General features: G+C 33.7%; 1 protein-coding gene, 3 long non-coding RNA genes and 1 pseudogene across 5 annotated transcripts; all 5 read left to right on the top strand.

Moving 5' to 3' along the window:
• Nucleotides 1-233: 233 nt before the first annotated feature.
• LOC121226758 (uncharacterized) lies at nucleotides 234-1,107 on the top strand. Its single transcript, XR_005924436.1, has 3 exons — nucleotides 234-339; nucleotides 429-500; nucleotides 1,022-1,107. It is a non-coding gene; the product is annotated as an uncharacterized lncRNA (long non-coding RNA).
• A 4,351-nt stretch (nucleotides 1,108-5,458) lies between these two features.
• On the top strand, nucleotides 5,459-5,853 carry LOC121226759 (uncharacterized). The gene is made up of 2 exons (XR_005924437.1): nucleotides 5,459-5,511; nucleotides 5,643-5,853. It is a non-coding gene; the product is annotated as an uncharacterized lncRNA (long non-coding RNA).
• Nucleotides 5,854-7,231: 1,378 nt separating this feature from the next.
• On the top strand, nucleotides 7,232-9,194 carry LOC121226762 (uncharacterized). 2 transcript variants are annotated; one of them, XR_005924439.1, is made up of 4 exons: nucleotides 7,239-7,350; nucleotides 7,578-7,611; nucleotides 8,659-8,730; nucleotides 9,179-9,194. It is a non-coding gene; the product is annotated as an uncharacterized lncRNA (long non-coding RNA). The 2 variants fall into 2 exon arrangements; XR_005924438.1 differs by lacking the exon at nucleotides 9,179-9,194 and having other exon boundaries at nucleotides 7,232-7,369; nucleotides 8,659-8,799.
• Nucleotide 9,195: 1 nt separating this feature from the next.
• LOC121226761 (lysine-specific demethylase JMJ18-like) lies at nucleotides 9,196-14,309 on the top strand (annotated as a pseudogene).
• Nucleotides 14,310-15,443: 1,134 nt separating this feature from the next.
• LOC121203628 (uncharacterized) lies at nucleotides 15,444-16,171 on the top strand (the record flags this gene model as incomplete). The annotated part of the gene is given in 3 exon segments (XM_041110426.1): nucleotides 15,444-15,737; nucleotides 15,877-15,962; nucleotides 16,049-16,171. Coding segments are annotated over 3 exon segments (353 nt in total), but the record flags the coding sequence as incomplete, so codon positions are not given.
• Between the last annotated feature and the right edge of the window lie 366 nt (nucleotides 16,172-16,537).

Raw genomic sequence — 16,537 nt, 5'->3', positions numbered from 1 at the left:
TGAGGTAAACAAAAGTGACCATGAGTTTAATTTACTTTTTAAAGAAATTAGACCTTCAACATTAAAACAATAATAAGTAAATAATTGGAGGGTAAAGTGCAAAAATCCTGACAGCACAAAGCGCAAGGCTTTTTGCGTTTTGCTTCGGTGTTTCCAAATCGGCCGAATCCTAACGACAGTTTTATGAAAACCAAAAATTCAACCAAATCTCCTAATTGAAGAGAGGAAAAAGTAATTTACAGGATTCCTAATTTACGCGGATCTCATCATATTGTAAATTTCCCCCTTTTCAGAACATTTTTCTTTTCCCCTGATTTCAACCTCTCCGCCTTCTTCAAGGTAAAAGTTAACCTCATTATTATTTATACATATTTTAAAAAAATTGCCTCTTAATTACTTTTAATATTTGTTTTTAATTTGTCTGGCAGGAGCTTTAAGTCTCAAGTCGTTTGCTCCTTGAAAGATCGGAATTGGTTTCTTGTTGAAGGAGGTGAATTCGGGTATATCTTTTTTTTTTTCGAATTCAAATTATAGTATTTTAATAAATTCATATTAGGATTTTAATTGAAAATGAAGAATTTAGAAATGCTGTACTAATTTTGCCGACGTGTAACGAATACACGATTAAAGGGACAAAAGAGGAAAAAACACTTCAGGGAAAAATGGCTAAAGAAAAAGACTATGCACCAGATAATACTATTTCTATTTGAATGCTTGTTATTTTGAATCTCTTGATCTCGATTTTTGTTCTATAGTGATTGCGATGCATATTGCAGTATATCTATTATTGTACTTTAGGTTGCCATTGAATGCTAGTTGTTAAACGAATCTTGCTGCGCCTTCTTGATACATATTTTTATATCTATTCGATTTATTTTTACTAGTAATTTTGGCGTTTTTGAATGTTATGGATATTGACCTCTAGATGTCGTGTTGCTACGTGGAGGTTGCCTAGCAATTGTAAATTGCTATAATGAGGTTTATGAAGAGCAGCTTTACATCTTTCTTTACATGATTGCAGATATGCAGAGCGAGGTCGTTTGTAGTCGGTGTAGGAACATTCTTCTTTATCCTAGAGGGGCTACAAATGTGTGCTGTGCATTGTCAATACAATACCCAAGTCCCTCCTCCTGGTAAGCTTCAGTTCTCATTCTTATAAATTGACAATTTAAAATCATCATCTTTCTGAGGTTGTGACTTGTTAATTTGCTAGTTCCGGTATTTCACATGAACATGATTATTATTAGCTGAAACTCAAAGAGATGTACATAGTAAATTAGTAAATTTTTCTCTCGGCTGTAGCTATGATCTGCGAGTGGCATTGAAAATACTTCATGTCAGAAAGAATACTTGGGCTTACGGGTCCCTTTTTACCCCTAATAATTTCACCTAGTATTCCTATGCATTAGGCTGTCTCCTTGAATAGTCCTCTTAGAAACTACTGTACCTCTTCATTAAATAAATATGACTTTGGTTATCAAGACATGGACATCTAATGACCATATTTATAATCGTACTAGATCTTATTTGAAAATTTAAAATTTACTAAATTTGCCCCTTGACAAATATTGGTCATTGGCGTTATACGAAATGTGGGCCTAAATGCTGAAATGAGAAACGAATTGATTGGTACAAATGATGGAGCTGGGTTTTTGTCTTCGCTATGGTTGGATTTAATCTGTTGTGAGCTACGCTAGCAGCTATAGTATAGTTTGCTTGAATGCTATTTATCAATGTAGTAAGCCACAAGCCTTGTTCTTACTTATTGTGCAATTTGAGATCATTGCCTTCTGTAAGTTGATTATGTTTGTTACTATTATCATGATATGTTGTGTCAACCTGAGAATACCTTGTACTGACTTTTCACCCTCCACGGCCTATAAACTGTCAGAGGCTATGATCCTGATTCTTTCTCTCCTTTTGTTCATTAACCTTGGATGGTCACCTATTTTGCGGAATTGCCAATGTGTTTGATTCCTGCATGATTTTCGAACTTCCTGTATTTCTCTATCACTTAAGCTGTAGGATCCAACATTGTAGTTCTTATTTGTAAGCTATCTTCTGGTTCATATTTTGCTATTCAATTTTCTTCAGAGGAGAAAAAGCAAAAACATATCTGAAGAAAAATACTATGTAATCTTTTAGATACCAAAATTTATTGTTTTACATTTATGCAGACTAGAAATGTTAGATTGGTGAGACATTTTAGGCCTTTGTTCATCTTTTAATCAATTATCCTCTGGTTTTAACCATTTGTTTTTGCTTTATAGAAGCTTTTGGAAAGTTACCCAAATTAAATAGTAAAAAGGAAGTAGAAAAGCAAAGCAATTACTGAAGAGTTCTTTAGTTTTTTCTTAGCTACACTTTTAATAACTGTGATTGGATTTGGGTGGGTTGGCTGCCCAAGAATTCATTAAGAATTTCGAATCCAATGCCATACTAAACAAGCTAACATATTATATACCTCAATTTGGTACAATCTGAATTGTTAACTTGGGAGTGAAGCATTGACTCCACTAAACTCAATTCAACTTGATAAAAACATAGTAAAAGCAAACTTGTGACAGTTCATTAGTGAGAACTTACTGCTATTTGTTTTAGGGATTTTGATGTTATGTTCTTGGGTAATTGTTCAGTATACTTTTAGTTAGACATAAGTCATTCCATTGTAGAGTTTCTTTCTTCTATAGTTATTCTTTATGTAAACTTCGTTGTTATTGCTAGATAACAATTAAGTTTGAATGGCATGAGCACACCCAATAAACCTCAAGCATTTTTGTGGTCCCTAAACCATACTCCATCGGAACTGTTGTTAGCAGACTCCATCTTGGCAAGCTGCTAAAATCTACCATTAACTTGGTTTGATTGTAGCCCACCCATATTAAGGTTGTTACCCATAACATTTGGGCATTTTGGCAATATTAACTTCCTTTTATCTGGTACTGGACATCAAATGCAACTGGCTTTGGACTATAATATCTAAAGGTTTGTTTACAGAACAACTTGTCAGATTAGTGATGACATTCTTTAATTCAGGGTGATAATCTGCTAACTAGTATGGCAGTTCTCTGGCACTAGTTTTCCTTGTCCTTTTAATAGACGTCTGATTGCAATCCACTGTATTTTATATTTAAATGAGTTATCTTTTTTCTTTTTCATCGGGTTGCCTGATGTATAAACAATCTGGTAATGCTAATAGATTGGTGGCGTTATATAAAATTTTCTACAGAAATAATAAATTAATTAAGGCAAAGAAACAATAATATAGGGTGAATGAGTAACATTCTCTTATTTAGATATGTAAACAAAGTAAGTTCAGTATCTGATAAAAATCTTATGGCTTGATAGTCCATGTTTTAAAATTAACTCTGTAGGAATGGAAATGGCTCAACTCGTATGTGGAGGGTGTCGAACATTGCTAATGTATACATGTGGAGCAACAAGTGTAAGATGCTCTTGCTGTACATCATTAACCATGTGACAGGTTACTATACTTATATGTGTATATGATTTAAATTTGTGGTATAACATTGGAAGTGCACAAATGTTGCTATTAATGGTAGTCATTTTGGGCTTTGATGAAAGTTTAATGCTTGTGGATCGATCCTTATACTACTTCTTAATCTAACAAGTTTAAGAGTGTTGCTCGGTTTATTGGAAAAAAGTGAGTCGCTCTGTTGCTGATTAGTGCTTCCCCATCCTGTATTCTGTTTCCAGGCATCACAATGCATTCCTCATGGATCCATTTTATATTATCATTTTCTTTTACTAGCAGTCTGAGCTGCTTCAAGTAGTTAAAGATCTTAGAATGTTACTAAACTTTGTCTGCCATCTGGAGTATTTGCTGTTCTGATCATATTACGAACACACTTACATCATTTAGCATACGATTGCAGTTTTATGTGCTGTGGATTTTTCAGTTGGACCGTGCACTTTTAGGTTCTGTGTTTGTGGTTGTTATCATAGGTTTTTTGTGAAATTTAACTATTTGTAACTAAATGTTTATATGCTTCTTTTGAAAGTATAGTCTTTTGGACTTTATTTTTTTTTTTTCTCAAGTGAACTTTTTGAAGAATTTGGTTTAAATTAAGTCTGAATTTTAGTACATAACCCTTTTTAAGAAATCCTGAAGCTGTATATCTCCTATGAATTTGGATTGATAGTACACACAGTATTTTCTTCTTTGGTTCCTCATTCACTTTATCAGTCATTTCCATGTTGCTGGTAGAGTTTTTCTATATGTTTTTCAAATTTCTTCCCCCTTTTATGGTCCCCTTACTACTTTTTTTTTTGGATCTCATTACCATGGAAAAAGCATCCAACCCGATGGCTCACATCAACTGGGCCTGCCGTACAACACTGATGTATCCATATGGAGCTGCATCAGTCAAATGTGCTGTCTGTCATTATGTTACTAATGTTGGTGTAAGTGTATGATTGAATTGACCAACTTTTCACTAGTCCATCTATTATTGACATTGAATATATTTCCAGAATTTGCAAAGATTTAGTGATTTACTTACGTTTCACAAGTGGCTGAAAAAGACCATATTAATTCATAAATTGCTTGAAAGCAGCAATTCTGTCTCTTTGTATATTATTGCTTGTTTCTGGTAAAAGGTCACATGATGCTTTTTTTTCCTCTCAAAATCTTTAAATTCTTTACAATATCTCTGAATGTATTCGGACTATTTCTGAATGTCTCCATTTATCTGGTTTGAAAGTGGTTGTTCAAACTTCTTATGCTTCTTGTTTCTGGGTTTTCTGTCCATGCCTCTTCTCTCTAAATTATTCAACTCGGGGGCAATATCTCTCAAACTTGATCTTACTTTCCCAGTGTAGCGATTGATTCAAGGCTGAAATCTGTTAGTGGAAATAGTATTAGGTCCCTTTCCTGAAACAGCCTTTTGGTGAGTTTATATTTGGGTCTCTTTGATGTGCAACATTTCACTTCTTGTCATTCAATGGAGTATTTTTCTGAAATCATGTTCAGAAAGCAATAGTTTAAGTTTAAACTAATAACATTCTATGTCTTGATTACACTTGTATAATATTCACATTATTGATTCTGGAAAGCTGTTTTCTGGTTTATTTTCCCTTTTGAAAGTGAATTAATTATACTTAATCGGAAGGTTAAGTACTTATTCTCTGCTATGTGTCCATGCAATAAATGTCTTTGAGACCAGTGGCATTGTGTGAGACGTGGCATATACATTTATGCTAGAGAAGTTGTATTTGGAGGTTTACCAACTCACTCAATTTCTCATCTATGTTTCAGACGGGTAATGTAAGGTGTCCACTTCCGGCAAGCAGTCTGAATGCCAGAGGGACTATGCCATCTACTTCAACAGTAAGTTCTCTTAAGTTATTATCCTCCCCCCCCCCCCCTTTTTTTAAAATGTGGATAGTTTCAAGTTATTACCTGAGTCTAACCTTTTGGGCGATCCCTCATTCTCAGAGCCAAACAGTAGTGTTGAGAATCCCATGTCAGTTGATGAGAGTGGCAAATTGGTAAATATAGTTTAACTGCATATATATCTACATGAAGTGTGTTCTTCATTGTCACGAGCATTTATATTATAAAAGTTGGAACATGGGTGGTGAGGAAAAGGGTTTTCTGATAGAAAGTTATGATATTGCAGGTGAGCAATGTGGTGGTTGGCATAACAACAGACAAAAAATGATCCAATGATGCTTTTTTTCTTTTCTTTTTTTTTTTTGGGATTTCATTGGAGGAGAATGCAAACAAAATGGTTATGAATGCAGCGCCATTAGTGGTGTATATTATATTGAAAATGGAAATCATAAACACTTTGTTCAAGGAACTGTGTCCATTATCCATGTTCATATCCATATCCATACCCGTGTCTGAGCTCATGAAGTAGTAGGCAAATGTGTAATGTTTGCTCACATGTATGTAGTTTAGCTAGAGCTGACTGAATGGTCGGACGGATTTTTTTTAATATTCTTTTAATTTTTGAAATTTTAATACTCGAAATTGGATTAAACAGTTGAGCTGGGGATCGATGGCATGACAGATTTGGTTCTAAAAATATGGCTTATTTGTATTAAATAAATATGGACTTTCAATATTAAATAAGCAAGGCCTTTTTTTTTTCTGGATAGAGAGATTGCATACCAACATTGAATTCGTCCACGGGCTGGGTTGCAGCCCACATTTTTTTTTTCTGTGCTCAGGCCATTTTTAGTTCGACAAGTCGAAATCCACTATTTGCGTTAATATTAAGTGTGTTTTAAGAGTATTTTATAATTAATTTGGTTAAAAATATTTAGTACGTTGAGTCGGTTTGAGTTGCAAATGGTTTGTCCGGGCCTGGAGTAGACAGGCAGGGCTTATTGTCGAGCAGTAGCTTACTAAAACTGCCAAAAAAAAACCCAAACTTATTGATTTTATTTGATTTCTATTCAGTTTGATTCACAGTTAAATTGGATTATTTAAATTAAAATTAATTAAAAACAAATTTAATTATAATAATTTTAGGTAGATTCTATGTAAGTTGCTTAAGTTTTTTTAATCACTTAATTATAAAAAATTCAAAATGATTACTCACATTCATTTCATCATCTTTAATATTCAGTTAATTTCAGTTCAATTTTTTTAAAATAAAACACATAATAATCACAATTTTTTTTTCAAAACAAAATGATTGAAATGTTATCACTTCTAAATGCACTCAAATAACAAAAAAATAAAGGAAAAACATAGGTGAAAATAGAACTGAAATGAAAAAATAGTAATAAAGTAAATAGTTGAAATATATTAATGTGTATTTCGATTCTAATAGTGTTTAAATTAATTTATATTTATATGAGTTTTAATAATTTAAATTATATAAATTTTACATTCATTTAATTACTTTTTTTAGTGTTATGTACTGTAGGATCTAAAATAAGATTAGTAGAAGTGAAGTAGAAGACAAGTTAGCACACTCGGTGGTGGTTTTGTTAGTTGTTTGCCGGATTCCGTTGAATACTGCGTGCGTTTCGGTTTTCGCGCTTTCTATTCTATTTTTCTCTTTTTTATTTATTATTATAATGTACATATTTATATATTTTCTTTTTATATTACAGTTTGTAAATTAATTATTGGTTTTATTTTATTTTAGATTTATAGTAAGAAATAAAACATATTTCAATTTGGAATTTAAGCTTTTGAATTAAAAATAAATAAAGAAAATATAATAAACAACAAGAAATTTAGTTCGAATGTAAAAATAAGAATATTATTATTATTGTTTTTACTTTAAGATTTTAATAAAAGCAGGGAATACAAACTTTGCTTCCTGGAATTGGTTTTGGAGTTGCAGTGAAATTGTACTGAGAATTAAGGTTCGCTTTTAGAGCAACGGTGAATTTTTCAATTCCTTATTTCATAAGTAAATTTTAAAAATATATTAATAACCCTTATATATTAATTTTGCTATATTTTAGGAAAAAAAAACTCATGCCAATTTCTAGGGTAGATCATGTATTTTTTGTTAGGCAATTTACCAGAAAGATTTTATTAAAATTTATTTATTTTTCGTAATTCTTTCTTTCCCAACTGAATGTAACAGTTGAATAATAGCAACGGATTCTCATTCGAAAGAGGTTAGATTGTCTCTTTTCTTTGTTCATATAAATTTGATTCGCTTTTTCTGAGATGTGTTGATCTGTTTATTAATTTTTTGCGCTCACACGTCAATTACATATGATGTTTCTTTTTTATTTTTGGAAGTAATTTTTGTTGATATATTTTTTAATAAATAGGTAATGTTTCGAGTGAATATTTACAGGCATTATGGATTTCTTTGTTTAGAAGTTTTGATGTTGTTCATATCAGATCATTCAGTTATAATCAGTGTTGCTTAAAGTTTTCTCTTCTTTTAAACAGATGGAACTATATAAGAAAATTTTACATTCTCAATCATCTGTTCTACTGCATCAGTTTGGGCCTTCTTTAATTAATTTCATTTTAGATGGAATTATTTCACTTATTTTGCTTTTCCTGTATGTGTGAATCTTGTATGAAACTCGTAATCTATCACTCTATCGTGTGTACTATTATTGTTGTTGATATAGAATGATTCAGGTTGTATACGTTATTCAGAAATGAAATATTTCTTATTAATGAACTGAACCAATCAGAAGTTGCCAGAAGCAAAGCTACTCATTCTTATAGTAGAAGGTAAGACCAAGATCAAATTGTTAGAACCGATCGTGGATGGTACATCCATATCTGGAAATTTCTTGTCAACTTTCATCAGAAGTCCTCCTTAACTTGATTTCTTGATATGCTTCTAACTTGGTTGAAAGCAACTTTTAGTAACTGCCTTAAAGAGTGCTGAAACCAGGGCATACTTTTTGTTCTCTTCTTTATATTGGTTGATGTCACACGATGTTTGTATTGAGGGAAGGAACTATATTGATTTGACACTGTTCTTGTTCTTGTAAATTTGCATATCTTTCTTGTGTTCGTATAAATGCATGAATATAAGTATATAAATTTGTATGGATTTAAATTTAAATTTTAATACGTGTGTGTCTGTTTACATTGTTGACATGGGTCATATTATGTCATTTGCAATGCAATACTTAGTTCAGGCTAAGATTAAGAAACAGAAAATACATGAATTCCTAACAAAAGATTATTTGCAGGACCATTCTTCACAACTTTCCATGAAAAGAGATAATAATATACAGCCTTCAGGCAGTCCTCAAAGTCGAAAGGTAATTTAGTGCAGTTTTTAGTAGACTCAATGTAACTAATAGGGCAAAATGACCTCTTTGTGCTGACATGTTTGTTCTACCACAATAGTCTGACCATAAATAATTTCTGTTTTTTTCTGGGTTACAAGGCAACATCTCAAGTAGGCATTTTGAATCTAGGAAGAGTCTAGATTTCTGCATGGATTTTGATGGCCATTTGAACTTTCAGGCCCATTATGAGTAATTCAAAGTCAGTGGAGGAAAATTTCTGCATCATACCTGAAAGACTGAAGTTATAAACGTCCTAGCAGAAGTGTTAAGACTCAAACTTTTGCAGCAAGAAACAAATTTATCTTCTTTAAAGTTCTCCTTATTTGACTACATTGTTTAGTTGGAACCATCTGATAACCCTTTAGCTTTATCCTCCAAAACTCCATTGCTTTATGAAATTGTTGCTGGTATATTTTAGGTTTCAGCAAGATGGGCCCAGATGAAGCATGCAGGCCTACCATTGATGATGCTCCAGTCTTCTATCCAACTGTTGAGGTAATCTTCTCTTTTAAGAGTAAAGGTCTGGTGTCAACTTTTTCTCTTTTTATTTTATTTTATTTTCCCGAAACTTAGAATTTATGATGTTCCATTTACTAGGAGTTTGAAGACACACTTGCCTATGTAGAAAAGATTCGTGAAGAAGCTGAATCATTTGGTATATGTCGGATTGTTCCGCCTCCTTCTTGGACTCCTCCTTGTCTTCTTAAGAGAAAGATATATGGGAACATGCCAAATTTTCAACAGAATTCAGCAAGTTGACTTACTTCAAATAGGAAGCCAATGAGAAAGAAAACTAGAAGCCGAAACGTAACGGAGGAGGCAATCAAAAAGGGAGCAACTGGAAGACATGCCAATTCTAGTGTAGAATCTACTTCTGCGAGCAGTGAGAATTTGGCTTCAGTTCTGGATCAGTCTTCACACTCGAAGAATTTCAGAGATATGCAAATGATTTCAAGGAGACATACTTTCGGAGAGACTGTGATGAGGATTTAAAGCCTGGTGTGGTTGAATACTCGAAATGGGAACCTTCTTGGGAGGATATTGAAGGTGAATACTGGAGGATAGTTGAGCAGCCAACTGATGAGGTTGAGGTATGGTTAAATAGTTTCTCCTCTTCCTTACAGATTTCATTCATGGAAGTCTCTATTTACTTCTACTGGAGTTTGCTATCATATTGCAGGTGTATTACGGAGCTGACCTGGAAACAGGAACATTTGGTAGTGGGTTTCCTAAGGCATCATCTATGTTAACTGGAAATGATGCAGATAAATATGCAATGTCAGGTTGGAACCTAAACAATTTCTCTCGCCTACAAGGTTCTGTGTTATCTTTTGAAGGATGTGATATATCTGGAGTTCTAGTGCCATGGCTCTATGTGGGGATGTGCTTCTCATCATTTTGTTGGGTAAGGACTAAAAACTGCTAGAAATAGAGTTCTAGTGCATGGATTAGGGATGGGAATAACTCTCTTTTTGAGGGTATCACCATCCCACCTTTATTCCCTGTGTTTTAGGTTTGAAATTTGGAACATCTTTTTGTTATTATACACATGCAAGTAATTGGTTGAGTTTAGTATGTGTAGAGTAAAAAGTGGCTACTCATGTTTGACAATTTGAATGGCATCCAAGCCTTCTTTTTTCTTTTTATGTTCTCATTTGTACTGTATTATGGTTCAAGCAGCATGTTGAGGATCACCATCTTTATTCACTAAACTATATGCACTGGGGTGATCCAAAGTATGGTATGGAGTGCCTCAAAACCATGCTTCCTCTTTGGAGGCTGCAATAAGAAGCATCTGCCTGATTTATTTGAAGAACAGCCAGGCTTACTCCATGACTTGGTGAGACATATTTGTTTTACTTTTTCCCTTGTGTTTTTTTTTTTTTGGACTTTGCATATTTTCTACACTCTTTCATTGCTTCTTGGAGCCGTGCTTGTTTTCTTATTGGGTTAATAATGTGGAACAAGTATTCTCAATTGAAATTCCAATTCCTCAAGCACCTTCATCCTGCTTAACTAGGCTTTTGTACATTTTAAAATATTAATAATGTTGAATTTGTACTGTTGAACACTAGAACATGCATTCTGGTGCCAATCTTAATAGGTCATAGATGTGTAAGTGTTGGACCCTGGGTTTCAAGACATTGAGGGATCTCTAAGAGAATCAGGTATAAAAGAGAAACACATCTAGCTTGTTTTATCAGCTGGCAGTTTATTTTTTGTATAATTGTTGTTCATAGCCTAACTGTTAGTTACCCTGCTGTGATTGTAAGACTGTACCTTTTGATGTAATCCTAGAGGGTCAGGTCAGGTTGTGTTGGTGCCTGGTGATATTCATACATATTCACCACCAATGTGCTTAATCAAAGACTACACCGATTAGAACACCATCAACTCATCTCTAACTGAGAAATGCCCATGAAATGATTTCTTAATATCTTAAAGTTAAAAATCTCATTATTTCTTTCATCTCATTCTTCTTCCTAGATGTTGAATCCGTTCCTTGTCTTTTCCTCCAGTTGCATTTACCTTTTTATGTTTCATTAGCTTATTACATGTATGAAATTTATGATCCATCTTTGGGCAGGTTACTCAGCTATCTCCATCAATTCTGAAAGCTGAAGGTGTACCAATCTATCGAGCTGTACAACACTCTGGGGAGTTTGTTCTTACCTTTCCAAGGGCATACCACTCTGGGTTTAATTGTGGCTTCAATTGTGCAGAGGCAGTGAATGTTGCCCCTGTTGATTGGCTAGAACATGGTCAAATGCAGTGGAGCTCTATAGTGAGCAGCATCGCAGGACATCACTGTCCCACGACAAGCTGCTTCTAGGATCAGCTCAGCAAGCCATCCAAGCTCTCTGGGAGATATTTTTTGCTGGCAGAGAAACTCCAGGAAATTTGAGGTGGAAACATGTCTGTGGAAAGGATGGAATGCTTACGAAGGCTGTTAGGGTAGATTCTTCTCTCTCTCTCTCTCTCTCCCCATTTGATGACAGAAAGAAAAAGAGCTAAATTTTTTAACTTATTTAAATACATATGCACATTATAAATGAAAACTTATTCATGCTAAGATTATCACCGTTACAGATGAGAGTACAGATGGAGGAGGAAAGAGTGAATTGCCTTCCACCTCACTTACCCTCACGGAAGATGGAAAAGGACTTTGATTTGGAAGTGAGAGGGAATGCTTTTCTTGTTTCTATGATTTGCATCTGTCTGCCTGCAGCTGCAACTGCTCTCCTGAGCGATTTGCATGTCTAAAACATGTAAAGAATTTCTGCTCATGCGAAGTGGAAGACAGATTTGTCCTCCTTCGCTACACCATTGATGAATTGCAAATGCTAGTAAAAGCCCTGGAGGGAGGAGTAGATGCTGTTAAAGTATGGGCATGCAAAGATATTGGGCTGCTTCCTGGTAAAGATTGTGATGCTTACATGCCTAATTTGGTTCAGGATAGTGAGGCAGTAAAATTAGAACCTTCTGAACCAAGCGGAAGTTGGTCTTGTTCCTGGAAAATGGAAGAAAAGGTGAATATTAGTTCTTCCTCATATGGTCCTGTTTCGGAAGTATTGCCCCAGCATGGGACTAAATTAAAAGCTTCTCCTTCCACCGTAGGTTGTGAAAACAATGCCTATAATATTGGGGTTCTTATTATGGAAAACAGCGTGAACTTGGAGCAGGATGCCTGCATGAAGTTGAATCTTGATGTTTTAACTGATTATCCTGCAAGCAAGTCAGTAAATGCTTTGGATAGCCCTAATAACAAGAGTGATGTGGAGATATTTTTACCCTCCTTTAATCAAGAGAAAATTTGTGGCTTTGATGAAGTAAGAGAACCTGTTCTAAAGAGACTCAAAAGTGATTGTAGTTCATCAGTTTCTCGAGAATCTCCCAACAACTATCAGCATTCAACTTCATGTGTTCATCAGGATTCTGATGGCTTTGATGGCAAGAAATTGTTTGATGTTGAACTTCATCCAGGACAATCTAATACCTTCTGGAAGACAGCAACTGTCAATAACTCAGATTTAAATGCATCTATTGTTGCCCGAGGTGATCCATTGTTGATTTCTTCTGTAGAACCTTTAAATTTTGGATCTGTTATGTTTGGAAAACTATGGTGCAGCAAGAAAGCCATATTCCCAAAAGGTACATTACAATGAATTTGATCCAATATTTTACTAATTAAACACATCTTTCTTGCTGGTAGAAGGATTTTGTATCCACAATTGAGTTTTACAGGATTTAGAAGCCGTGTTAAGTTCTTTAGTGTGATCAACCCAACAGAGATTTCAAACTACATCTCAGAAGTCTTAGATGCTGGGCCCTTGGCCCTCTATTTAAGGTGAGATTACTTCTTGCTCTTCTACTTTGGGCATAAAGGTTCACTTGTAAAACTCCAGTAATCAGTCAATGAAATTTTTGCTGAGTTGGCATGCTAGTAGAACCTTACGTTCCTTACATCTGTTATTGTATATTTCAGGTCACTTTAGAAGGCTGCCCCACCGTAAGCTTCTCAAATGTGTCAGTGGAGAACTGCTGGAAATTGGTAGTGCAGCAACTAAAACAAGAAATTTTAAGGAGCAACCTTGGGGAAAGAAGCGTGCTTCCCTTACAATTACTGAAGAGAGTCAATGGACTCGAAATGTTTGGATTTCTCTCACCACCCATAATTCAGGTATAGTTACCATTATAAAACTTAAATCTGATTCATTTGACTGCTAGCTTTTTAGATGCTTTCTCATAATTACATCTGAAATGGAATACAGTTGCTAATACATTGCTTACACCATAGCTGGCTTACCAATAGAATCCTCATGATTCTTATCATGATACTGGAATATGGCTTACCAAATATAATGATGCAATAATATTATTTATTAATCCTTAGTTAGCATTAGCACCACTGCCACTGTGCCTTTTAACTGAAAAACAATTTTATCTTATCAAAGCCTTTTGATATCATTTAATTCTTATTACTCGAAGCGTCCTTTTCTCAGAATAACAAACATACTGACACATAAATTTTTGTCTCACTGTTTGTCTTGTCAATTTTAGTTGTGATATTTGAATTCAGTTATATGGTTCTTAACAAATTGCTGTCTTCCAGGCTGTTGAAGCTCTTGATCCAAATCATCAATGCTTGGAGTACTGGAATCACAAGACTAGTAGTGATAAGAATGAAGTTAATAAGGATTTAGATTGAGTTGGCCAGCAGGATAGGGGAATCGAAAGCAAACATTTTTGGTGTCGTTTCGAGAAATAGGAAGAGGTAGACAGGTAGTTGTGAGAAGAGTTGAACATAATGCGTAGTGAGGCAGAAAGTGGCATAGAGATGAGATCCTTAAAAGATGTAGATTAGTCGAAGACGGTGGAGATTTAACAGTTTTTATCTTTGGTACAAAGAGGGAGTGGATGTAGGTTAAAAGGAAGGGTTTGGTTGCTGAGTTGATTCTTATTGGGACTAGTTGTTTTAATCTTCAACTTGAGTTTTGGATTATCAGCTTTCAACTGGTCCCATATGTCATGAGAAATTATTTTATGAATCCTTTCTACCACATCATTCATGATCATCTCATCCAATTAAGAAAGAATACATTATTTTTTTTTATATTATATGCACATTTGGACTGAACTTTTATATCAAAGATGATATGCCCTCTTTTAATTGGACGAGATCATAAATAATGTAGTAGAAAATATTTATAAAATAATTTCTCCTCAATCATAAGTCCCCCATTGTCGATGCCACCAAATTATCATAGAATAGTAATTTATATAAAATACCTGAAATTATATTTTTAAATATGTTTAATTATTAAGCAAATATGTAGTAACACTTTGGAACAAAGCAATCAACCAAGAGGTAAAAGAAACTATGAGTTGATAAATTATTTTGATTTCTCTCTCTAATTAATCTGGTTTTCAATTACTACATAATTATAAATTAACAAGAAATTGATTTTACTTTTACTCACCCAAAAAAGGGAAAAAAAAGCCCATATTAGTTCAATTCTCTCCATCTCTGTAAATGTACCAAAAACTAAAATAAATTAGATTGAATTTATTTATACGGTACATGATCTCAATTTTCACTTCTTAGATTGAATTTTTTTTCATTTCTTGTACAATTTCAGCAAAGACACCAACACTTTGAAGAAAACAGCAAAATTAAATTAGATAAGTATAGTTATTTATGTATATAACAAATAAAGATAAAATGATCTCACCTGAGCAATGATGTAGTAATATATGAAATTAAAATAAAATAAAATTTTAAATTTAAATTATATATAATTATATGGAATAAAAATTATAATATTACATTATATAACAAATTTAATTAATGAAGCATCTAATTAAATTAAGGTTAAATGCCTTTCATTTTTGTCCGTGACTCTTATTTTTAAAGAAAAAATTCACTCAAATCTAAATCTAAAATTTAATAGAAAATTCAATTCCGATCCGAATTTAATTTAATTATTTTATTTTTAATTTTGAAGTAGATTAAATTTTTTGAGTTTAAACTTAATATATATTTATTGAAAGCAAAAATTTAATATCGATAATAGTTTTGTAAATATGTTAAGGCAAGTGTGATGGATTTACTTTAAATTTAACTTGACTCTAATTTAATTTAACTATTTTTTATATTCATCTACCTCTCCTCAACTCAGAACTCAATTTTTCAAAATAAAAAATTTGACCCTCACGAGTCGGATCAAAACCCTTGGAACTTGATTTTTTTCCCATCCCTACACTCTCTAATGTTTATCAGTAACTGAATTGATTTCAATTATTGTAAAATATAGTAACTGATAAAGTAGAGGATGAAATTTATATTAAACATTTTCTTTTTACTTATTCGGGGTCGGGTAGTGTGGGTACTCTATATATATTTCTCTCCCTATAGGACATTTACTCGGAATTCCTCTCTCATTTCTGGTCTCAAGAGCTTCGAAAAGAAGATGCAGGTAAAGTATCCCCTATCAAAACCCTAATTCCCTTTTTCTTGATTAATTTTAAAAATCCCACTGAAGTTCTAATTCCCCAACTCTAAACCCTAAATTTGGTTTATATGTTTGTCTCTTACTCTTTCATAAATGTTGTCAGGCAAGCGATAGGTTTAACATCAATTCCCAGCTCGAGCATCTCCAAGCCAAATACGTTGGAACTGGCCATGCTGATCTCAACAGATTGTCAGTTTCTAATCCTTATTTTTTTTGTCAACTAAAAAAAAAAGTGTTGCTCTTAATATATATTTCCTTGGTTGAATTGATGGCAGTGAATGGGCGGTTAACATTCAACGCGATAGCTACGCATCATATATAGGCATTACCCGATGTTGGCTTACTTCGCTGTGGCTGAAAATGAATCCATTGGAAGAGAGCGCTACAACTTCATGCAGGTAAACCATATTCTTTCCTTTTGTTTGGTGTTTTAGGATTTATGAGATTCATGTTTCAAATTCCTTTTGTTAGGTTCCTAAATAGTTAGCTTTGTGTGTTCCACAAGACCAATTTAGCTTTTACTACTTGAAAGGGGTATCCGAAGGATATATGTCTTGAAAGCTTGCGTTACATGGTTCAAAATATAGGACTTGATTAATGTTGTTCATTGCCAATTCTTGGGATATGTTTTCTTTTGAGTTTTGTGGAGACGAGGGTTTTTTTTTTTTGGGGGGGGGGGTCGTTCTGTTTCTACCATTGGGGGTATGCTTAGAGAAGATTACACATATTGCAAATTGACTGGGTGCCACGTTGCGCTTTGCTGG

The sequence above is a fragment of the Gossypium hirsutum genome, unplaced genomic scaffold (assembly GCF_007990345.1).
Source record: "Gossypium hirsutum isolate 1008001.06 unplaced genomic scaffold, Gossypium_hirsutum_v2.1 scaffold_388, whole genome shotgun sequence".
In the NCBI taxonomy this organism is placed as follows: domain Eukaryota; kingdom Viridiplantae; phylum Streptophyta; class Magnoliopsida; order Malvales; family Malvaceae; genus Gossypium; species Gossypium hirsutum.
The sequence above is the reverse complement of the archived record's forward strand: the minus strand, read 5'-3'. Positions and strand labels throughout refer to the sequence as shown.